This window comes from Chiloscyllium plagiosum, unplaced genomic scaffold, assembly GCF_037043375.1.
Source record: "Chiloscyllium plagiosum isolate Xiang-an unplaced genomic scaffold, Cpla_swu_hap1 HiC_scaffold_5, whole genome shotgun sequence".
NCBI classification, from domain to species: Eukaryota; Metazoa; Chordata; class Chondrichthyes; order Orectolobiformes; family Hemiscylliidae; genus Chiloscyllium; species Chiloscyllium plagiosum.
The window spans coordinates 98,255,141-98,279,391 of record NW_028270143.1 but is presented as its reverse complement, the minus strand read 5'-3'; the positions used below and the strand labels follow the sequence as shown (position 1 = coordinate 98,279,391).

At 44.1% G+C, this 24,251-nt stretch overlaps 1 protein-coding gene across 4 annotated transcripts in view; it reads left to right on the top strand.

Annotated features, from left to right (window-relative positions):
* The first annotated feature begins 870 nt into the window (after positions 1-870).
* Positions 871-24,251, top strand: part of cul2 (cullin 2) — a 76,462-nt gene continuing 53,081 nt past the window's right edge. Inside the window, exons 1-3 of one of the 4 annotated variants that reach the window (XM_087987525.1) lie at positions 871-1,094; positions 4,084-4,209; positions 22,724-22,826. In XM_087987525.1, coding sequence (XP_087843651.1) covers positions 4,091-4,209; positions 22,724-22,826 — 222 coding nt within the window. In that variant the 5' untranslated portion in view covers positions 871-1,094; positions 4,084-4,090. Of the gene's footprint in view, positions 1,095-4,083; positions 4,210-22,723; positions 22,827-24,251 lie in introns of those variants that run through there. The other 3 variants (XM_087987527.1, XM_087987526.1, XM_087987528.1) reach the window with 3 other exon arrangements.

Genomic DNA, 24,251 nt, shown 5'->3' with positions numbered 1-24,251 from the left:
GATCCGGATTGAGAGTGTGTGTGTGTGATCCGGATTGAGAGTGTGTGTGTGTGATCCGGATTGAGAGAGTGTGTGTGTGATCCGGATTGAGAGAGTGTGTGTGTGATCCGGATTGAGAGAGTGTGTTTGTGATCCGGATTGAGTGTGTGTGTGATCCGGATTGAGAGTGTGTGTGATCCGGATTGAGAGTGTGTGTGTGTGATCCGGATTGAGAGAGTGTGTGTGTGATCCGGATTGAGAGAGTGTGTGTGTGATCCGGATTGAGTGTGTGTGATCCGGATTGAGAGTGTGTGTGTGTGATTCGGGTTGAGAGAGTGTGTGTGTGATCCGGATTGAGAGAGTGTGTGTGTGATCCGGATTGAGTGTGTGTGATCCGGATTGAGAGAGTGTGTGTGTGATCCGGATTGAGAGTGTGTGTGTGATCCGGATTGAGAGTGTGTGTGTGTGATCCGGATTGAGAGTGTGTGTGTGTGTGTGATCCGGAATGAGAGAGTGTGTGTGTGATCCGGATTGAGAGAGTGTGTTTGTGATCCGGATTGAGTGTGTGTGTGATCCGGATTGAGAGAGTGTGTGTGATCCGGATTGAGAGTGTGTGTGTGTGATCCGGATTGAGAGTGTGTGTGTGTGATCCGGATTGAGAGTGTGTGTGTGTGATCCGGATTGAGAGTGTGTGTGTGTGATCCGGATTGAGTGTGTGTGTGTGATCCGGATTGAGTGTGTGTGTGATCCGGATTGAGAGCGAGTGTGTGTGTGATCCGGATTGAGTGTGTGTGTGATCCGGATTGAGAGCGAGTGTGTGTGTGATCCGGATTGAGAGCGAGTGTGTGTGTGATCCGGATTGAGAGCGAGTGTGTGTGATCCGGATTGAGAGAGTGTGTGTGTGATCCGGATTGCCAGGCGGCCAGGGGTCGCTCTCCCTCTGCCTGTGTGAGTGCGGGCGCCGCCGTTGCCGCACACACAGACAGACAGACAGACAGACACTGACACAGACACAGCGACAGAGGGTGAGACGCCGCTGGGAGCTGCCCGGCCCCAGAGCTGAGCGGCCGCCGTGGATTCCGTGAAGACGATCCGGTGGAGGCCGGGCTCGGACGGTGAGGAGCCGCCCGGCGGGGTTTCGGGCTTGGGTTTGTCCGCGGCCTCGGACCGGTTCTGTGGAGCCGGTGTCCTCCTGGGCCCGAGAGGAGGGCAGCGCAGGGCAGTACCGGAGATGAGGCCTGTCCGCCCTCGGTGTCAGCTTCACGGTGACTCGGCGCCTTCGAGCTGCTCTTGGGCCGGACCCGAGCGGTTAGGCCCCGGGGCTGAGGGCACGGGAGGGTACGGCAGGGGAGTGGAGCTGGCTCAGGGAGCCTGTGCTTCGGGCCCTGGGGAGGGGCGGAGAGGGAGGCTTTGGGGGGCCTGGGCCGGGCTCCAGAGAGAAGCTTCGGGGCAGCTGAGAATTAATCCCCATTTCCCACTTCAGCCCTGACTCTGACAGCACTCTCCCCCCCCCCCTTCATTCCCCATCACCCCACATTCCCCATACCCGCCAAATCTGCTCAGAGATCCCCCTCCACCCCATCATCCTCCATAATATCCAGCTCCAAACCCTTTCAGCACCTCCCATCATCAATCCCCAATACCCACTGCCAGTCCCCCTTCGCCATCATCAATCCCCCTTACCCACTGTCAGTCCCCCTTCTCCATCATCAATTCCCCTTACCTGCTGCCACTCCCCCTTACCCACTGCCAGTCCGCCTTCTCCATCATCAATTCCCCCTTACCCACTGCCAGTCCGCCTTCTCCATCATCAATTCCCCCTTCCCCACTGCCAGTCCGCCTTCTCCATCATCAATCCCCCTTACCCACTGCCAGTCCCCATTCCCCATCATCAATCCCCCTTACGCACTGCCAGTCCCCCTTCTCCATCATCAATCCCCCTTACGCACTGCCAGTCCCCCTTCTCCATCATCAATCCCCCTTACCCACTGCCAGTCCCCCTTCTCCATCATCAATCCCCCTTACCCACTGCCAGTCCCCCTTCTCCATCATCAATCCCCCTTACCCTCTGCCAGTCCCCCTTCTCCATCATCAATCCCCCTTACCCACTGCTAGTCCCCCTTCTCCATCATCAATCCCCCTTACCCACTGCCAGTCACCCTTCTCCATCAACAATCCCCCTTACCCACTGCCAGTCCCCCTTCGCCATCATCAATTCCCCTTACCCACTGCCAGTCCCCCTTCGCCATCATCAATCCCCCTTCTCCATCATCAATCCACCTTACCCACTGCCAGTCCCCCTTCTCCATCAATCCCCTTACCCACTGCCAGTCCCCCTTCTCCATCATCAATCCCCCTTACCCACTGCCAGTCCCCCTTCTCCATCATCAATCCCCCTTGCCCACTGCCAGTCTCCCTTCTCCATCATCAATCCCCCTTACCCATTGCCAGTCCCCCTTCTCCATCATCAATCCCCCTTACCCACTGCCAGTCCCCCTTCGCCATCATCAATCCCTCTTCCCCATCATCAATCCCCAATACCCACTGCCAGTCCCCCTTCTCCATCATCAATCCTCCTTACCCACTGCCAGTCCCCCTTCTCCATCATCAGTCCCCCTTGCCCACTGCCAGTCGCCCTTTTCCATCATCAATTCCCCTTATCCACTGCCAGTCCCCCTTCTCCATCATCAATCCCCCTTACCCACTGCCAGGCCCCCTTCCTGATCATCAATCCCTCTTCCTGATTATCAATCCCCCTTACCCATTGCCTGTCCCCCTTCTCCATCATCAATCCCCTTCCTCTTCATCAATACCCCTTCCCCACTGCCAGTCCCCTTACCCACCATCAAACTCCTTTCCCCACTGCCTGTCCCCCTTCCCCATCATCAAATCCCCTTACCAACTATCAGTCCCCCTTCCTGATCATTGACTCCCCACTTTCCCACCCTCGACTCCCACTTCTCCACCCTCGACTCCCACTTCTCCACCATCGACCTCCACTTCCCCATCATCAATCCCCCTTACTTGCCACCTCGGAAGAATCATAAACTGTGAGGAGGACAGTGTTAGAGTCCAAAAGGACATAGTTTGTGGCACAATTCTCAAGGGGTCGGAAGGGTGCAGGATCAGAGAGACCTAGGTGGATATGAGCACAGATAGTTCCAAGTAGTAAGATAGGTGGAGTGAACACCCCTTCCCCACCGTCAAACCCCCCTTTCCCCGTCACCAAATGTCCCCCTTCTCTCCCATCAGTTCCCTCTTCCCTGTCATCAGTACCTCTTTCACTTCATATGTGCTGCCCCTCCCATTAATCCTGCTGCCCCACCATCCATCTTTCTCCCCCACAATCAATTTCCCCTTCCCCATCATCAATCCCTTGTCCCCATCATCAGTCCCTCATACCTGAGCATCAGTCTGTCTATTCATCATTATCATCACTCCCTCATCATCATCCTGCCCCGAGTCTTTAGTCTCTTAATCCATCATGAACCTCCACCCCCGTATCCCATCCCAGACTGCTCCTCTCTCCTCAACCCGGTCCCCCACCACCCAACCCAGTCCCTGGCACCCACTCTGGTCCCCCATCTTTTCCTTGTCCGGTCTCTTCCCCCATACAGTGTTTCCTAACATGATCTCTTTTCCAACTCCTGCCCCCTTCCTTGGTCTCTCCCCCACCCTGGTGTCTTCCCTGGTCTGTTCCCCCATCAACCCACCATCTCTCCCTGACCTGGCCCATACCCACCCGACCCACTCTCCACTAACCCTCACTTCCAATCTTCTCAAAACCCTTGTCACCTTGCCATCTTCTCTAACATAGAACACAGAACGTTACAGCACAGTACAGGCCCTTCAGCCCTCGATGTTGCGCCAACCTGCGAAATTAATCTGATGCCCATTTAACTTCCCCCATCCTGAGCATCTATTATTCTCTCCAGCACTTAGTGCCCTAGTCTCCTACCCACCTCTCTGCCTTCCTCCTCTACCTTGAGCTAAAAGCTGGAACTGTAAATAATCTCTTTTAAATTAAGTCCTAAATTCATTTATGATATATTTTCTTTAAATTTGAAAACTTAATTGCAATTTCACTTTTCTTTTCAAATGCAGTCATAAAATGTCCCTGAAACCACGTGTGGTGGATTTTGATGAAACATGGAACAAACTCCTGACAACAATCAAAGCAGTTGTCATGCTGGATTATGTTGAGAGATCTACATGGAATGATCGATTCTCGTATCCTTCATTTCTTAATGGCAAAATGAAAGATTTATGATTTTTCACGTAATATCAGTGTTTTAAAATGATGGAATGGTATAATAGTTGCTGGTCATCAAAAATGTTTGGACATTACTAGAAGCTAAATGGTAATCACAGAAATGTTATGATGCAGAAGGAGGCCACTTAGCCCATCTTGTCTGCACCAACTTGTTAAATGAGCAATCTCCCACTTTTTCCCCTACTATTGGAAGTTATTTTTATTCAAATAATCCACCAACATCCTCCTGAATGTCTCAGTTGAACCTGCTCTCACTACACTTCCAGGCAGTGCTTTCTATACTTCATCTACTCACTGAGTGAAAAGGATTTTCCTCACTTCATCCTCATTTCCTTTGCAGATCACTTTAAATCTTTGCCTTCTTTCTGCTTTACCCTTTACAAGCGTGAACAGTTTCTCCGCATCTACTTTTAACTTTTGAAAACTTGTATCAAACTTCCTCTTAGCCTTCTCCCTAAAGAGAACAGTTCTTCAGTCTGTCCTTGTAACTGAAGTTCCTCACTCCTAGAACTACTCTTGTAATTGATTCTGCATTCTCTTGAATGCATTCTTATCTTTCCTATAATGTGCTGCCTTGAACTCAACGTTCCAGCTGAGGGCTAACAGGTATCTTACACAAGTTGTGTTCCCATCTTGCTTTTGTACTCTATAACCTATTAATAAAGCTGAGGATACCGTATGCTTTACTGCTCACTCCACTATCTTACCACTTGGAACTATCTGTGCTCATATCCACCCAGGTCTCTCTGATCCTGCACCCTTCCGACCCCTTGAGAATTGTGCCACCAACTATGTCCTTTTGGACTCTAACACTGTCCTCCTCACAGTTTATGATTCTTCCGAGGTTTGTGTCACCTGCAAACTTTGAAATTGTCCCCTGCACAGCAAGATCCCGATCATTAATTATATATCAAGAAAAGCAAGGGTCCTACTATTGACCCTTGGGGACTCCACCACAAACCTTTCTCTAGCCCAAGAGATATCCACTGTTCATTACTCTCAATTTTGTATCCACATTTCTACTGACACATTTATTCCATGGCCTGTAACTTTCCTCACAAGTCTGTATTGTGGCGCAGTATCAAACACCTTCTGAACGTCCATGTGCATGTGTCAACAGCTTTACCTTCATCAAGCCTTTCTGTTGCCTCTTCAAAAAATTCTAACAAATTTTTTCAAGATGATTTCTGTTTTAGAAATCCACACTAAATTTTCCTAATCAGCCCAAATGTTTCTATGTAACTCCTAATTCTATTCTGAATAATTGACTCAAGAGGCTTCCCCATCACTGAAGTTAAACTGACTGGCCTGTAATTGCTGGGCTTATCCTCACAGCCTTTTGGCAACAAGGCCATAATATCTTCAACTTTCCAGTCTTCTGGCACTTCCCCTGTGTCTGAGGAAGACTGAAAGACTGTGAGAGTGTCCCCGCAATTTCCACTCTTAGTTCCTTCAGAATCCTTGATGCATCTCATCCAGTACTGCTGCATGAACTTTCAGTACCAGCAGGCTATCCAACATTTCAGCCTGATTAATTTTGAATACTTCTAGTGACTGAGCTCCCTGCTCTGTCACCATAGCCTGGATAGCACGTCTGCCTCTTTGGTAAAGTTAGGTGCAATGTATTCATTTAACAGCTCAGCTGTGCCCCTTGCCTCCAGATATAAATCCCCTTTCTCATCCCTAATCAACCCTGTTTCTCCATTTACCACGCTTTTACGATGTTTATGGCTGGGATGACTTTGGCACACCTCTTTATGTTGGCTGCCATTCTTTTCTTATAATTCCTCTACTTTATCACATTCCCACTGAGCCTTTGTAATTTCTCTTGATTCTCAATTTTATTTTTGACCTGAAACTTGTTGGAAGCACACTTTTTCTTCATTATTTTAATTTATAACTCCTTTGTAATCAAGTGAGTTCTGGATTTATCTGTTCAAACTTTCCCTTTTGAGGCAATACACCTTGACTGTTTCTGAACCATCTCCTCTTTGAAGGTAGCCCATTGTTCAGTTACCGTTTTTCCTGCCAGCCTCTCATTCCAGGCAATCCTAACAATTCTGATCTTATCCCATTGAAGCCCACTTGCCGCCATTTGATTTTCTTACCGTGGATTGTTGTATCTCATTCACCACTATCATCATGAACCTTACAATACAATGATTAGTGTCTCCTAAATATTTCCCAACTGACACTTGATCCACTTTGCCCACCTCATTTCCAAGACCAGGTCCAACCTTTTTGTTGAACTGGAAACATGGTGCTTTAGGAAGCTCTCCTGTGCCCGATTCTGGAATGCCCTCGACATCCAGCAGATGCCAAGTATCTCAGTCTTTGTTTGGGTTATTGAAGTCTGCCATTATAACTTGTCCATAATGTTGGCATATCCCTATAACTTCCTGCAGATTTGTTCTTATATGTCCTTTCCATTCGTACGTGGTCTATACCTAGCAATGTGTTCGTACCCTTTTTGTTCTTTAGTTCTCATCAAATTGATTTAATGTCTGGACTTTTGCAAGATCCTTTTGATCAGCATTGCAATACCTATCTTAACCAACATTGCCTCCCCTTCACCTTTCCTTACTGTAATATCTTGTTGAATTTCTTGTACCCAGGAGTATTTAACATCCAATCTTGCTCTTCCTTGAGCTAAGTCTGTCTTACCGCCATAACATCAAAATTCCACGAGGCAATCTGCACCTGGAACTGCTGTGTTAGCATATTTACTGTACTTACTACACTATGTATATTCACATACATGCTTAGTAACCCTGTCGGCAATGGCAATGTCAGCAACTATTGTAGCTTCCGTTAGTGGCAGAAATGTTTTGTGTAGCAAGAATTTTTAAAATGGTTTCCTCAGCAATCTTCACTCAAAACAGTTGTGAATCTTTTCTCTATCCTGGTGTGTTGTTGGTGGTCCATTAAATACATTTAAGATGAAGAGAGGTAGACATTTGGAATCTCAGGCTATATGGGGAGCAGGTAGTGAAGTGGAATTGAGGCAGAAGATTCGCCCTGGTCATATTGAATGGCAGAGCACTCTTGAGAGGCTATATTCTGTACCCCTGCTCCTATTTCTTATACTGTTATGAATGTATGTTATAATCATGTGTATTTGTTATCTTAACATTTGGGCGGGGTTTTTTGGAAACTATTTTTTGTTCTTTGGAGTATCTTTTTAATCTCCTTTTTGCTCCAGGATCTACAGATCGGCAAAACAAAATATTGCAAATGCCGGAGACTTAAAATAACAGCAGAAAATACAGGAGAAACTAAAGTTCCTTTGATCCTGTCCACTTGGTCAATTTCCTAACTTGATCAGTAATTTGCCTTCAAATTTGTGAGCATTAACTTTAGCTGACAGCCACTTATGAGAAATATTAACAAGCGCCATCTAGAATTCCAATTAAACAACATTGATAGATATTCCCCTTCCCATTTAATTCACTCCAAAAAATTAAACCAGACTACCTCAGACATCTTTACAAATCGACAGTGACTCTCTGATCAGCTGAAAATGTTTAAGTCATTCCTTCACCCACTTTTACCTGCAGACTCTCACCATTTTCCCAATGGACTAAATGATCATAACTTCCTGTTTTTTTTCCCTCTCTCTCTCTCTCTCTCTCTCTCTCTCAAGTAGCAGAGTGACTGGGAATTTTGAGTTTTAATTTAGAAACTGAGGAAATAAAATTTTCCCGTGCTCTTTCAGTATTACATTCTCAAAAGTGGTCAACCACAAAACGAAATCACCAGTAGAAATGTACTTCCAAATATATTTCCAACGTCACAGACTGGAAATCCAGCCTGTCGTTTACAAATAGTTATCTGAGGTGCTTAATTGGTTTCTTTTCAGTTTTGGTTATGTATGATTGAGGTCATTTGAAAACAAGAAGGGGAAGGCACCAAACTGTACGAATAAAAACAAAACTGTGGCCTATGTGTAGAAATAAAAATAGAAAGTATTGGAGAACTGTGGCAGGTCTGGCAGCATCTCCAGAAAGAGAAGGAGGGTTAATGTTTCAAATCCAATTTGACTCCTCTTCAGAACTGAACATTTTCTGACATTGGAAGTATATTGAGAATATATTTCTGTTCATCATTTTGCTATATTGTAGACTTTCATAAATGTAGTACTGAAGAGGTGAAGGATTATTTAACCTAAATATAACTTTTCAGTTATTTTACTTATTCCCAGTCATTTTCCATCCTTAATGAGAGAAGGAGAGAGAAAGATATGCCAGAGAATTATAGATCATTATCTTATCAGTAGGAAATGGCTGAGTTTGTAACTTAAAGTAGGTTGACTGGATGTGCAGACCAGAACCAAAGAAAATTATAGCACAGACAGAGGCCTTTCAACCCATTGTATCAGTGAGCTGAGAGGCTAAAAACGAATCAGCTGACCATTGTAATCCTGCCTTCCAACTCCTTATCCATCGTCTTGCAGGTTATAGCAAGATCACTGTAACTCATATACTATGGTCCTTGATTCCCCCGACTTAAGGAAATAATTTTCTTGAAATTACCTGACCTGTGGAAATCACAAGTTCTATTTAAACAAGTTCAGGGCTTCCATCTCAACCAGCGCTGGGCAGCAAACTTTAGTTTTTGCTCATGTCCTCTCTCATTCTTCTTGAAATCACCTTTAGTTTGTATCCCTTGTAATCTCTGATAGGGGTACAGGTCTTTTCTGACTACACTATCTGGGCCTCTTAAGTAACTTTCCTGAGTAACTCACTCTCAGGAAAGACCTCCTTGCCGATTCAATATATTTTCATAGCTGCAACTTTCAAGCTCTGGTGAAATCCTTTGAAATTTCCTCTGCATTGTTTCCATGGCAGTTTGTCTTTCCTGCAATGCAGCATCCAGAACTGTACACAAAATTCCAGGTGTGGCTTAACTAGCTAATTTAGATAGTTCCGGCATTACGCTCCTGCTTTTGTATTCTGTACCTCATCCAATGATGGAAAGCATTGCACATGCTTTCTTTACCATCCAAATGCATGTCCTGCCACCTTCAAAAACTTGTGGTCATGAACTCCAGTGTCTCACATTTCCCCCACCCACATTGGTATCCTGCCATTTGTCATGTTTTCTTTATCTTTGTTTGTCTTCCCTAATTGCATTGTCTCATATTTCTCCAGATTTAATTTGCCACTTCTTCCACTATGTCCAAAATGCTTACCTGTTGTGACCTTACCATTTAACTGGCTTCATTTCCTAAGATTAAATCCAGAATTATGCCCCCTTTGTGTGGGATGTTCCATGCTGGCTAAAGGATTTCTCTTGAATGGTGTCCACGGATTTAATGTCCTCTGTGCTTTTCACACTGTTTATATCCCAGTTGATATTTAGGGTAGTTAAAATCCCCAAACATTATTGCCCTATTTATTGTAATCAAATATTTGCCTATATAAATGCTCTTCTGCCATCTCCCACTATTTTTGAGGGTATATTGTACATTCCAAGTAGTGTGGCTGCCCCTTTTTTAAAGAGTTCAGTCCATGTGGTTTAATTTGATGCTTCATTAGCATATCAGCCCTCTTCACCGTTGCAATTTGATTCCTTAACCAAAAATGCTATCAGAGAGACCCAGCATGGATTGTGAAGGGTGGGTCATGCCTGAGGAATCTGATTGAATTATTCAAACAAACTGATTAAAATAGTGAGAAGGAAATATTGCTTATTTGGAACTTTTGAAGGTACTTTTTAAAGTGCTTCATAAGGGACAGCCAGCTAAAATGGATTCTTCTGGATTTGAAGGTCAGTTAGGAACTTGGCTGTCTGGAAGGAGTCAAAGATTAAGGATGGTCCTTTAGGAACATAGGAATTAGGAGCAGGAGTAGGCATTCAGCCCTTCGAGTCCGCTCCACCATTTAACATGATCCTGGCTGATCTTATCCTGGTCTCAACTCCACTTTCCTGCCTGCTCCCCATAGCTGTTTATCCCAACTTTAATCAGAAACACATTTATTTCTTTCTTGAATCCAAAGAGTCTCTTCCTGTGCTGTATGAGTACGATTGGTTGATTCTGCTTCCACTGCACTCTGGGGCAGGGAGTTGCACAGATTCATAACCCTCTGAGAGAAGTAGTTTCTCCTCATCTTAGTTTTGAATCTGTCTCCTCTCACTCTGGTGAACCTTCTCTGAACTGTCTCCAGTGTCAGCCCATCCTTCCTCAAATAAGGAGACCAAAACTGGACACAATACTGACATTGCTAATCAAGGACAGTATTACGGTGGTAGAAAGGACGTGGAGGACTTGTCTACTGAGGTAGTATGGACTGAGGTTAGAAACCGAAGAGGAGAGGTCACCTTGTTGGGAGTTTTCAATAGGCTCCCAAATAGTTCCAGAGATGTAGACAAAAGGATAGCAAAGATGATTCTCGATAGGAGCAAGAGTGACAGGGTAGTTGTTGTGGAGGACTTGAAATTTCCAAGTATTGAATGGAAATACTATAGTTCAAGTACTTCAGATGGGTCAGTTTTTGTTCAATGTGTTCAGGAGAGTTTCCTGACACGGTGTATAAACAGGCCAGTGGGGGCAAGGCCACATTGGATTTGGTACTGGGTAATGAACAAGGCCAGGTGTTAGATTTGGAAGTAGGTGAGCATTTTGGCGATAGTGACCACAGTTCGGTTATGTTTACTTTAACAATGGAAAGGGATAGATATATACCACAGGGCAAGAGTTATAGCTGTGGAAAGGCAATTCTGATGCTATTAGGCAAGATTTAGGATGCATTGGATGGGGAAGGAAACTGTAGGGGATGGGCACAATTGAAATGTGGGGCTCATTCAAGGAACAGCTGCAGTGTGTCCTTGATAAGTATAAAGTTAAAAATCACACAACACCAGGTTATAGTCCAACAGGTTTAATTGGAAGCACACTAGCTTTTGGAGTGACGCTCCTTCATCAGGTGATAATGAAGGAGCATCGCTCCGAAAGCTAGTGTGCTTCCAATTAAATCTGTTGGACTATAACCTGGTGTTGTGTGATTCTTAACTTTGTACACCCCAGTCCAACACCGGCATCTCCAAATCTTGATAAGTATGTATCTGTCAGGCAGGGAAGAAGTTGGCCGAGCGAGGGAGCCGTGGTTCACTAAAGAAGTTAAATCTCTTGTCAAGAGGAAGAAGAAGGCTTATGTTAGGATGAGGTATGAAGGCTCAGTTAGGGCGATTGAGAGTTACAATTTAGCTAGGAAGGACCTAAAGAGAGAGCTTAGAGGAGCCAGGAAGGGACATGAGAAGTCGTTGGCCGTTAGGATCAAGAAAAACCCTAAAGTTTTGTACAGGTATCTCAGGATTAGAAGAATGACTAGAGTAAGATCAGGGCCAATCAAGGACAGTAGTGGGAAGCTGTGCGTGGAGTCAGAGGAGGCAGGGGAAGTACTAAATGAATATTTTTTGTCAGTATTCACACTGGAAAAAGATGATGTCATGGAGAATACTGAGATACAGGCTATGAGACAAGAGGGGATTGAGGTTCACAAGGAGGAGGTGTTAGCAATTCTAGAAAGTGTGAAAATAGATAAATCCCCTGGGCCAGATGGCATTTGTCTTAGGATTCTCTGGGAAACCGGGGAGGAGACTGCAGAGCTTTGATCTTTATGTCATCATTGTCGACAGGAATAGTGCCAGAAGACTGAAGAATAGCAAATGTTGTTTTCTAGTTCAAGAATGGGAGTAGCGACAACCCTGGTAATTATAGACCAGTGGGCCTTACTTTCGTTGTGGGTAAAGTGTTGGAAAAGGTTATAAAAGATAAGATTTTTAATCATCTAAAAAGGAATAAGTTGATTAGGGATAGTCAACATGGTTTTATGAAGGGTAGGTCATGCCTAACAAACCTTATTGAGTTTTTTGAGAAGGTGACCATACAGATGGATGAGGGTAAAGCGGTTGATGTGGTGTATATGGATTTCAGTAAGGCATTTGATAAGGTTCCCCTTGATAGGCTATTGCACAGAATTGAGGGTGATTTAGCGGTTTGGATCAGAAATTGGCTAGCTGAAAGAAGACAGAGGGTAGTGGTTGATGGGAAATGCTCATCCTGGAGTTCAGTTATTCGTGGGGTACCGCAAGAATCTGTTTTAGGTCCATTGTTGTTTGTCATTTTTATAAATGACCTGGATGAGGGCATAGAAAGATGGGTTAGTACATTGCGGGCAACACTAAGGTCGGTAGAGTTGTGGATAGTGCTGAAGGATGTTGCAGGTTATAGAGGGACATAGGTAAGCTGCAGAGCTGGGCTGAGAGGTTACAAATGTAGTTTAATACAGAAAAGTGTGTGGTGATTCACTTTGAAAGGAGTTACAGGAATGCAGAGTACTGGGCTAATGGTATGATTCTTGGTAGTGTAGATGAGCCGAGAGATCTTGGTGCCCAGGTACATAGATCCCTGAAAGTTACCACCCAGGTTGATAGGGTTGTTAAGAAGGCATATGGTATATTAACTTTTGTTAGTAGAGGGATTGAGTTTCGGAACCATGAGGTCATGCTGCAGCTGTACAAAACTCTGGTGTGGCCGCACTTGCAGTATTGCATACAGTTCTGGGTCACCACATTATAGGAAGGATGTGGAAGCTTTGGAAAGGGTTCAGAGGAGATTTACTCAGATGTTGCCTGGTATGGAGGGAAGGTCTTACGAGGAAAGGCTGAGGGACTTGAGGCTGTTTTCGATAGAGAGAAGAAGGTTAAGAGATGACTTAATTGAGACATATAAGACAATCAGAGGATTAGATAGGGTGGACAATGAGAGCCTTTTTCCTTGGATGGTGATTGTTAGCATGAGGGGACATAGATTTAAATTGAGGGGTGATAGATGCAGGACAGATGTCAGAGGTAGTTTCTTTACTCAGAGTAGTAGGGAATGGCTTGCCTGCAACAGCGGTAGATTCGCCAACTTTCAGGGCATTTAAATGGTCATTGGATAGACATATGGATGAAAATGGTAGGTTAAGTGAGCGTCAGATTGGTTTCACAGGTCGGTGCAACATCAAGGGCCAAAGGGCCTGTACTGCGCTGTTATGTTCTATGTTCTAATATTCCAGGTGTAGTCACAGCAATGCCTTATGTAATTATAACAACACTTTTTTTCTTTTATAATCCAGGCTTTATGCAATAAATGCCACTATTCCGCTTACCTTTCCTATTATCTGGTATAGCTGCATATCTACTTTAAGCGATTCATGTACAAGGTCACCTAGGTCCCTTTGGAATGATGCACTTTGAATCTGTTCCCACTTAAGTAATAATTTGCCTTTCTATTTTTCCAGCCAAAATGGAAAACCTTGCAATTATCCACAGCAAACTTCATCTGCCACGTTCTCACCCATTCTCCCAGCCTATCAATATCCATCTATAAACTCTAACTCCTCATCACAGCCTGCTTTCCCAACTATTGTAGTGTCATTTGCAAATTTTGTTATGTTACACCTTTATCTGCATGTGTATCATTTATATAGATTGTAAAGAGTTGAGGTCCCAAAACTAAACACTGTGGTACCTCACTAGTTATAGTTTGCCATCCAGAGAAAGGCACATTTATCCCTATTCTCTGCTTTCTATCAGTCAGCCAATCCTCTGTCCAAGCCAATACTCTACTCTTAGCCCCTGGGATCTCACCTTCTGGATCAATCTTTTATGTGGTATCTTGTCAATGCCTTCTGGAAGTCTACATATCCCACATGCACTGGATCCCCATTATCCACCTTGCTAGTTACATCCTCAAAGAACTCCAGCAATGTTGTCAAACATGATTTGCCCTTCATGAAACTGTGCTGACGCTGTTGAATTGAGTTATGCTTTTATAAATATTCAGTTATTTCCTTCTTTATGATTGACTCCAGCAACTCCCCACTACAGAGGTCAACTAGTTGGTCTATAGTTTTCCACTTTTTGCCGATCTCCTTTTTTGAAGAAGGGGGTCACATTATCATGTTTCCAATCTAACGGTCCTTTCCAGACTCCAGGAAATTTTGGAATATCATAACTTATGCATTGACTATCTGTGCTGCCACCTCCTTTAATACCCTCAGGCGCAGGCCATTAGGCCTCAGGGAATTATCTGCCTGTAATCCTACCAGTTTACTTAATACCTTCTCCCTCATTATAGTAATTTCACAAAGTTCCTCTGTGGTAACTACAATTTTTGGGAAGAAATTATTATGTTTCACTTTGAAACCAGAGACAAAATATTGGTTTAGTACCACTGCCATTTCTGAGTTTCCCATTATTACCTCATCATTTTCATCCTCTAAAGGACTAACATTTATTTTCTCTTCCTTTTTATATATTTATGGGAACTTTTGGTATGTTATTCTTGATGTCCTTGTTAAGCCATGGATGATTTTTCACCTGTTTATAATTCCTCTTTCTGTCAGGGTTATATTTTAATTGAGAAGTATTTAGTATCTCCCTAAATATTTGCCACTGTTCATCAACTGTCCTCGCCTTTAATATTTTTGCCCAAACAACTTGGGCCAACTCCTTCCTCAAGCCTGTATAATTACCATGGCCCAACACTCCAACTCTCATATGTGAGTCTGTCCTCAGTCTTTCAGTCCGAATTTGAAACTCTTGCATGTTGTGGTCACTTCTTCCTAGAGAATCCTGAAGTACAAGACCATTCATCAATTCTTCCTTCTTACGTAATACCAAATCTAAAATAACCAGTTCTCTGGTTGTCTCCATGACATGTTGCTCAAAAAAAAAACAAATCCTCATACTCTGTGAATCCTTCTTCGAGGCTACTCTTGCCAAGTTTATTAATCCAATCAACATTCATGTTCAAATCATCTATAATTACTGCTGTGCCTATCAGGAATCCCTCCAGTGTGGAAACAGTCCCTGTGGAGCTGTGGAACTTATTTAAAAGTTTTGTACCTAAATGCACACAGTTTTTGGAATAAAGTTGATGAGCTGACAGCACAAACAGAAACAAATGGGTTTGAGCTGGTGGGGATTACTGAAACGTAGTTACAGAAGGATCAGGACTGGGACGTAAATGTCCAAGGGTACTCTGTATTCCGAAAGAAAAGACAAGGAGGAGGTGGAGGTGCTTTACTGGTTAAGGATGATATCAAGAAATGTGCTTGTAATTATTGAGTGACTGACTATCACTGCTTGCCTGAATTGTGGAGTCTGGTAATATTCTGTACTTGGGCTTCAGTCATTTACTATACTGTATTGATTAACCGTTATGATAATTCAACAGCAAACCACATATCGAAATTTGTGATGACATAAAATAAGATGACTTTGTAAATTACATAGATGGAAGTCTAAACTGCAAAGGGAGATTGATAAATTAAGTAAATAGGGAATTTATTGAAACAGCAGAAGATGCTTGAGCAGCTACACAGCTTACTTCTGTTCCTTTGTTCATATACAAAAAAAAGTCAACAACAAAAGGAAGCGAGTGACTGTTTTCTTAGGTAGTGTGCAGATTTTCTGTTTTGCAGCAAGAATATAATGAATCAGGCTGTGACTAGTGCATACTACAAGCATCAGTACTTGGGTACCCGGCTGTTCAGAAGATATATCGAAGATTTGGCTGAGGAACCGCATATAATATTTCCAGGTTCAGGGATGACAAAGTCAGGTGGAAATGACAATGAGGAAGATACAAAGCGGCTTCGAGAGATTTGGACAGACTTGATGAGAGGGCGAGAGCAAGGCAGATGGTATATCATGTGGAAAATGGGAAGTTATCAATCTTCGGAAGGGTAGATGTGCAGAGTATTTCTTAGAAGAGTAAGAATTTAGGAAGTGGAGATGTACCAAGGGATCTGGGCGACGTTCCCTCTAAGGAATGTGGCCACTCAGGTGCTGGGAAGTTCCATGAATGCCGAATGGTGTGCCGACACATTGGCATCTGCTTGTGGCATGTTGAACCCAGGTGTTCTCGTTAGTAAGATTCTGAAGGCTGTTATGGAGGTTCAGCAGGAACTTTGAGGTGAATGGTGTGCTAGTCTTCATTGCAAGTTGATTTAAATAGGGGTGTAGCAAGGTTTTCCTTTAACTGTTTTGAACTTTTGTTCAATTGAACCTGGAGTACTGTGTGCACTTTTGCTCCCCTTACCTTAGGAAGGATATTATTGTAATTGAGAGTGCAACAAGTGTTCGCTTGACTTGTTCCTGGGACACTAAGGCTGTTGTCTGAAGAGAGATTGGGAAAACTGAGCCTACATTCTCTGCAGTTTAGAAGAATGAGAGGTGATCTCATTGAAACTTACAGCATACTTAAGAGGGTTAGAAAACGTTGATGCAGGTAAGATGTTTCCATTCGTTAGAGAGTCTCGAAACAAGAGACAATTTCAAATAAGGGCCAAGCCTCTTAGGAGTGAGCTGATGATTTTGTTTACTCAGAAGGTTGTGACTCTTCGCAATCCTCTGTCCCAAAGCTCAAAATTGAATGTATTTAAAGTAGAGATTTAAGGATTTTTAAATATCAGTGACTAAAAGGAGAATGGCAATAGTATTGGAAAATGCATTGAAGTGGATGATTAACCACCGTGGGCGGCACGGTGGCCCAGTGGTTAGCACTGCTGCCTCACAGCGCCTGTAGACCCGGGTTCAATTCCCGACTCAGGCGACTGACTGTGTGGAGTTTGCACATTCTCCCCGTGTCTGCGTGGGTTTCCTCCGGGTGCTCCGGTTTCCTCCCACAGTCCAAAGATGTGCGGGTCAGGTGAATTGGCCATGCTAAATTGCCCGTAGTGATAGGTTAAAGGGGTAAAGGTAGGGGTATGGGTGGGTTGCGCTTCGGCGGGTCGGTGTGGACTTGTTGGGCCGAAGGGCCTGTTTCCACACTGTAAGTAATCTAATCTAATCTAACCATGATTGTATTGAGTGGTAGAGTGAGCTCAGTAGGCTGTTCTCTAGATTAGAGTCTAGATTAGGCTGTTCTCTATTCTGGAGAAAGTGAGGTCTGCAGATGCTGGAGATCAGAGCTGAAAATGTATTGCTGGAAAAGCGCAGCAAGTCAGGCAGCATCCAGGGAACAGGAGAATCGACGTTTCGGGCATAAGCCGTTCTCTATTCTACCTACTCCCATTCATTTGCTCACAATATCTTTGCTATTATAGTTTCTTTAATCTGCTGGACACTTACCACTGTCTTGTTTCTGGAGGAAATCGATTTTGTTTGAATTATAATGAAAGAAAGATAGTAGATAATTAGAAGCCTAGCCTAACAAATGCCTTTTTAATGCTAACTTGAAAAAACAATGTGCTACATCTTTTGTGAAGCTGAAATAATATTTTAAAGTCCAGCATTTTGTCATCACGAAAATAAAAGTATCAAAGAAATGTGAGAAATATATTGCCTGTGTTGTGGGGAAAATCAGCAGCCTCAGAGTCAGAGTTGGGGTTCAACAACAGAGTTTATTGTACAAGGAAATATCGGAGCTCTGGGGAGAGAGAGACACCAACAGCACAGTGGTCAGCTGTGAGTCTTCTCTCAACCAGGAGCAGATGTCGAGATACTTTTATACATTTTGTGATATAATAGGTCAGTGATGAGGTTATTGTCTCTGTAACATAGTTTGTTTGTTGTAAACTTTGCAGAATCGTAAATAGTTTTGGTGCAGTCATTGTCAGTTCCAGTGCATCCTTTGTTAATTTCAGCGCAGTCATTGTCAGTTTCAATGTCTGCGCGGAAGTCCATTGCTGTAGTAATGGGCACTAATCACTCTTCCTGAGAAGGTCGATTACTGCAGCCTTAATTATCACTCTGTATCAAACTATTAGCACTTCTGTCAAAGCTGTCGGCAGACACTTCAGCGGGCAGTATACACTATTGATGTGTCCTCTCTCCCCCACCTGCCTTAAACTAATCAACTACGTTGTGAGTGCATTGTACTGGCATTCTGCTGGCCCCAGGCAGTATCTATGTTTGCTCTGCTGTCTCTCTGCATATTGTGGTCTGACGGCCATCCTGTGTGTCAAGTGGCCAACTTACGGTTCAGCGGCCATCTTGCGTGTCTCCCCTCTTTGTGGTCAAGGAGGTGACTTTGGACATCTCCCGCAGACCACCCAATTTACATGTAGAGGTGGGTCATCTCTAGGAGGTCTTCCTCCTGAGGGGTATTATGGAGTGCCAATTTTGTTGGGGGCTCTTCCATGGTAACACTTGCTGCTGGTACATTTCTGGTCAGTATCGCATTACAGCAGAGCTTTAAACACCAGAGGCCCACACAGAATGCCAGCATGAGTGCAAATGAGGAGAACTATCCCGTGTGCCAAGATTGATCTATCAACCAATTTAGCCTACTGTCTGTAATTGTGGCTCCCTGTCAAATTATCTAGTTGGTCTCGGATATTCTTGACGGCTTCTGTAATGTTTTAAGAGTCATCAATAACATGGGTGATACAATTGTGACCAATAATTGTACAAACTCCTCCTTGCTGTGCTAATTGATAATCAACTACGTAATGCATCTGCTATGTGGAGAGTCTGAGTTCAGCCAGCTCTGTACTAATTGCTTCCAGAGCTTTGACATATTATTGCCTAAGATAGTCAGGCCACATACAAGGTAATTTCAGCTTTTAGCGTTGACAACCCCTGCTGCGCCTCGCAAAGATAGAGATCCCAAGAATCCATAGCTCAATGATGACCCCAAAGTGGTGGGCACCTGCCAGTCTGCACAGGACCCCTGACTGATGGAGCGGGCCACTATCCTTCTCCGAACATGTCCCTCGCTGGGGCATGGTACAGTAAGGGGTGCAGTTGTCCCTACCGTGAACAGGTTTGGGAGGTCTGGTGTGTCTGTCGTATAAGTCCCCTTAAATAGAAAAACAAATCCCTTAACCGCTCCTGTGTCTACTAGCATTTCACATTATCTCCCTCCTATCACTGTGGCACATAAATTCTCCCTCTCCCTTACCCTCACGAATGGGGGCATCTAGTTGTCAGCTCTGCTGACCTTGGGATTCTTGCGGTTCCACAGTGTTCCAGATGGTATTGAGGGGTGCCCCATGCCTTTCCCAGCACCCTGCTTCTATGTATCCTATTCTCTTGCAGTGGCTGCAGTATTTTGCATTGTTCCCTGCTCTATTCCCTCCCTTTGGGGCCCTACATTCTCGAGTAAAGTGTCCCTGTCAGCCACAGTTGTGGCAGGATAGTTTTATTCCACTCTTGTCTCCATTCCAGTAGTCCACTTTGTCAGGTCTTGCCTTTATCGCAGGAGCTTCTGCCTCCTGCACCCCGCTAGCCCACTCAACCAGATCATAATAATCCTGGGACATTATTACTTCCATTTTCAGGATGGTTTGGTGGGCACTAGAGAGCCAATATCTAAAAGCTTGGATGAATGCCTCGTTTCCCCCCCCACCAATCTGGGTTCGCTTGCCCTGAGCATTCCTGATAGACCCTAAATAATCGTTCCCCATATTCAGAGGCTCCTTTCCCTTGAAGTTGCTTATTGATCATGATCTGCCCCAGTTTGTGGGAGCATTTCCAAACACCCTCTGGATTTCTTCTTTAAAATTGGCGAAGGGGACCTGCTGGGCATCTATCTCAGCTGTAAGGGCAAAGGCATGTGTCTACCGTCATCCCCTAAAGTCTTAGGCTGCTGTGGCATCGGGTCTGCCATCTACCTGAATCCATTTATCTCCTGGGCAAGCTCACCCGGACCAGCTGGTGTATGTCTCTCAGGTGTAGTTGGTGCCCTACCTATACACTATCCAGCTCTTCCCAGAATCTGGTGTTTGCACTTCTAGGCTGTAATTTGCCCAGGGAGGCCATAATCTGCTGCCTCTCCCAGGGGTGAAGTGTTTATAATTCACTTTGGGCTGTGAGTCTGTTCCTCCTCTGGTAACCAGTGCTAAGTTATACTCTTGCACAGTTCAACTAACAGAGGGAGCAGTTGGTCCCTTCTGGATGGTTTCAGAGGAGGGAAGAGAGTCAGTCTCACTTTCCTCCTGTACTTTTTCTCATCTTTGCTCTCGCTCCTTTATCCTATCCCCCAGCTCCTCAATTTGTTCTTGGCTTTTTCTCCACCTGCTAGTGGAGACACCTACTTGTTCAGTTAGGCCTGCTAATTGGTACACTAACATTACCCCTATCTTCTTAGTTTTATTTTGTTTTTGTTTATCTATACAGTCTCTCTGTTTAGCTGATGTCTGGGATGGATCCCAACCACTTTTCTTCATTTACTCTGTCAACCTTGTATGTCTCAATAAGGGGACCTGCAGTATCCCCCTTAAAACTTTGATCTGCCATTTAGCAGATTGTGTACTCCTGGATACCACCAACAGTAAAGTGTACCGAACCAGTCGGGACTTCTCTACCCCCGGCCAATAATATTGTCCCAGCACCGTCTGTATAGCTGCAGTAGCCTCTGAGCAAGGTGTGCTCTCTACCAATGGGAGTTCTCTAACCTCCCGGCCGCCGCTACTAGTCGGTACCTACTAGTCAGCTGGGAATGCTGGCTTAGTAGGGTGTGCTGTCTACCGGGACTTGTATTACCCACCTCTACTGACCCAACTTCTCCTGATAGGCCCAGAAGCCTACCTCTAGCCCAGTGTGCTCTCTACTAGTGAGACTCTTTACCCTCCTGGCCACCGCCACTATTCAAGCTCTGTTGTTCTACCATGGACTGACAGTGTATCACAGTTACTCACAATGTCCATGCTCCCCACCTTGGTAATGTGCACTCCACTGAGGTTTGGCTCTTGGTCAGAGTGATCAGCTACTCTTCCCCACCACATTGGAAATTACAAACGCAAACAGCACCCAACTTTTAACTTAAATTCTAACTGGACTCTGCGTCGTTTGCCCCAACAGAGTCCAATGTTACCTGACTTTGCCACTTGTGCTTCACAACTCCTAGTGCCCTTGGTGCCTCAATTCCCACTTCAAATCCCAACCTTCATGGGGGGGGGGGGGGGGGGGGCGAGGCGAGGCGAGGCGAGCTACCCCTCTTAACATCCAGTTTAGGGCAGAGTCTTTGAGACAGGCACTACCTTGTCCTCTGGCTGTTTCAGCACAAGCAGCAGATTCTTACAACAGTTAATACAGTTAAATACGTATTCTCCATGGATATGCACTGAAATTTTTTTTAACTACGCACTTTAGCAAACCAGACATTGCAATTGGTATGCCTTTTAAATTGTGTCATTGGCCTGGTCTGACTCTTCCCATTTGCAGATTCTTACCCCGGCTCCCCGATTCTGGCCTTCAACCAGGGCAACAGTAATAAGAACTCAGCTCACAGTACCAATTGTTGTGCGGAAAATCACCAGCCTCGGAGTCAGATTCGGGGTTCAATGGCAGAGTTTATTGTACAAGGAAATACCGGAGCTCTGGGGAGAGAAAGACACTAACAGCACAGTGGTCAGCTGCGAGTCATCTCTCAGCCCAGAGAGGATTTCAAGACACTTTTATACATTTTGTGATATAATAGGTCAATGATGAGGTTATTATCTCTGTAACATTGTTTGTTCGTTGTAAACTTTGCAGAATCGTTGATAGTTTCGATACAGTCATTATCATTTCCAGCACAGCCATTGTTAATTTCAGTGCTGTCATTGTCAGTTTCAATGTCGGCATGGAAGTCCATTGCTGTAGTAATGGGCACTAATCGCTCTTCCTGAGAAGGACGGTTGCTGCGGCCCTGGCTATGATCACTTTGTATTGAGTCCGTATCAAACTCATCGCATTTCTATCAAAGGTGTTGGCTGAACCTAGACACTTCAACGGACAGTGAACGCTATTCATGTGTATTTTCTCCCCCACCCGCCTTAAACTAATCAACTAGGTTGTGAGTGCATTGTGCTGGCATTCTTGTGGTTCAGTGGCCATCTTGTGTGTCCATGTGCCTAGTGTCAGCCTGCCCGTGCCGTCTCCCACTTTTCCTGGCATTGTAATTAAGATAATACATTCACAACTTCATGGTGAACCATGCACAGGCAATTTGTGAAAAATAATAGGGTGTGTATAGGTCAAAGTTGAAAGCAGATCAACAAGTGATCTGTTTGTTTGATTGTAAATAATGAAAAGATTTTGAATTTTATTTATAAGTACAGTAAGAAAGTAAGTAGCAGGAATTTAATTAACAGCTCCTAAATTATTATGTAATATGCAGATTTTGTACATACTGAAAGAAGCAGTTATCAATGCAAATAACTAATTGGTGGGTATCAAATAAACCATATATAATTCAAACTAAAAATAACTCAATTGCTGATTAGCTTGTGAAAAGACTATGTTGGCTGAAATATAAGTAGCAATGAAAATTGTTTTTTTTTTGCATCGTTTGTGTACAAGTTCTTTTTGGTTGGGAAAAGACAAATTTCAGTCCTCACCAGGCACAAGTTTAATAAAAGTTTAGTTTGTAAGCTGTATCTCAAGAAATCATTCATAAAATTTAAGATTTACTTTTGATGATTATTAAACATGTTTTGTTAACTATTTTCCCCTGCCTGTTGCAATGAAGACCCTTAATATTCTCTTCAGAGACATTTATGCTTTGTGTGTTGCCTACCCAGAACCTCTGGGAGAACGACTCTACACAGAAACAAAAATCTTTCTGGAAAATCACGTCCAACATTTGTACAAGGTAATTTTTTCAGTTTTATCACCTTTACTGTAAACTTTAAATGGTTGCATTCAATGCATAAAGTGCAGAGCAAGAAAGTAATGTGGAGCCAAATCTTCCTTTCAAGGTCAGGAACCTGACACCTTGAATTTTTCCAAGGCCCTGCACCATTTTAGAATCTGTAATACAATGTAATATTCTAAGTATTAGCCAGTCACGTTGCATTTTGGGAAGCCAAATGCAATTGGAACTTTACAGTAAATGGCAGGACCATTAGGCGCATTGATATAACAGAGGGATATTAGGTGCAACTCCATTACTCCCTGAAAGTGGTAGGACAAGTGGATAAAGTAGTAAAGAAGGCAAGCAACATGCTTACCTTCATCAGTTGGGTTATTTTAGAGAAACGTTGGCAGGTTACAGATGTATAAAACTTTAGTTGTCACATTGGTGTATTGAGTGCAGTACTGGTCACCACAGTGTAGGAAGGATGTGGAGTCTTTGACGAGGGTGCAAAAGAGCTTTACCAGGCTATTCCCTGGTTTGGAATGCATTAGCTTGGATTGTTTTTGCACAAGCTTTTTTCGCTGATGGATGACCTGACAGAAGGACTTAAAATTATGAAAGGTATAGATAGGGTGGATAGTCAGGGTCTTTTTCCCAGAGTGGCAATGTCAAACACTCGGGGGCATAGGTTTAAGGTGAGACGGCGAAAGTTTAAAGGAAATGTGCAAGACTTTTTTTTTACACAGAGGGTGGTAGGTGCTTGGAAAGTCTTGCCAGGGGAGATGGTAACAGCAGATATAGAAGCAACATTTAAAAGATATTTAAAACAGACAGGCAGGGAATAGAGATACAGACCATGTGCAGGCAGATGCAATTAGTTTAGAGTGATATCATGGTGACTGCAGACAATGAACTGAAGGACCTCTTTCCCTGCTGCATTCTATATTTACTAATTGGCCTGCAGCCGAGTTCAGTGCCAGTTAGGGTGTGGGTATAGCTCACAATAAGCACAGCAGGATAATTTAAGAGGCAAACAACAGTTTCATCTGACCTTTGAATCAGGGAGACCAGGTGTAGAAACCATTCCTCTGCAGTGTCACAGTTTGCTGATTCCTCCCTTGAGCTCGTAGATTCATAGAGATGTACAGCATGGAAACAGACCCTTTGGTCCTACTCGTCCATGCTGACCAGATATCCCAACCCAATCTCATCCCACCTGCCAGCACCCGGCCCATATCCCTCCAAACCCTTCCTATTCATATACCCATCCAAGTGCCTCTTAAATGTTGCAATTGTACCAGCCTCCACCACTTCCTCTGGCAGCTCATTCCATACACGTACCACTCTCTGTGTGAAAAGGTTGCCCCGTAGGTCTCTTTTATATCTTTCCCCTCTCACCCTAAACTTATGCCCTCTAGTTCTGGACTCCCCAATCCCAGG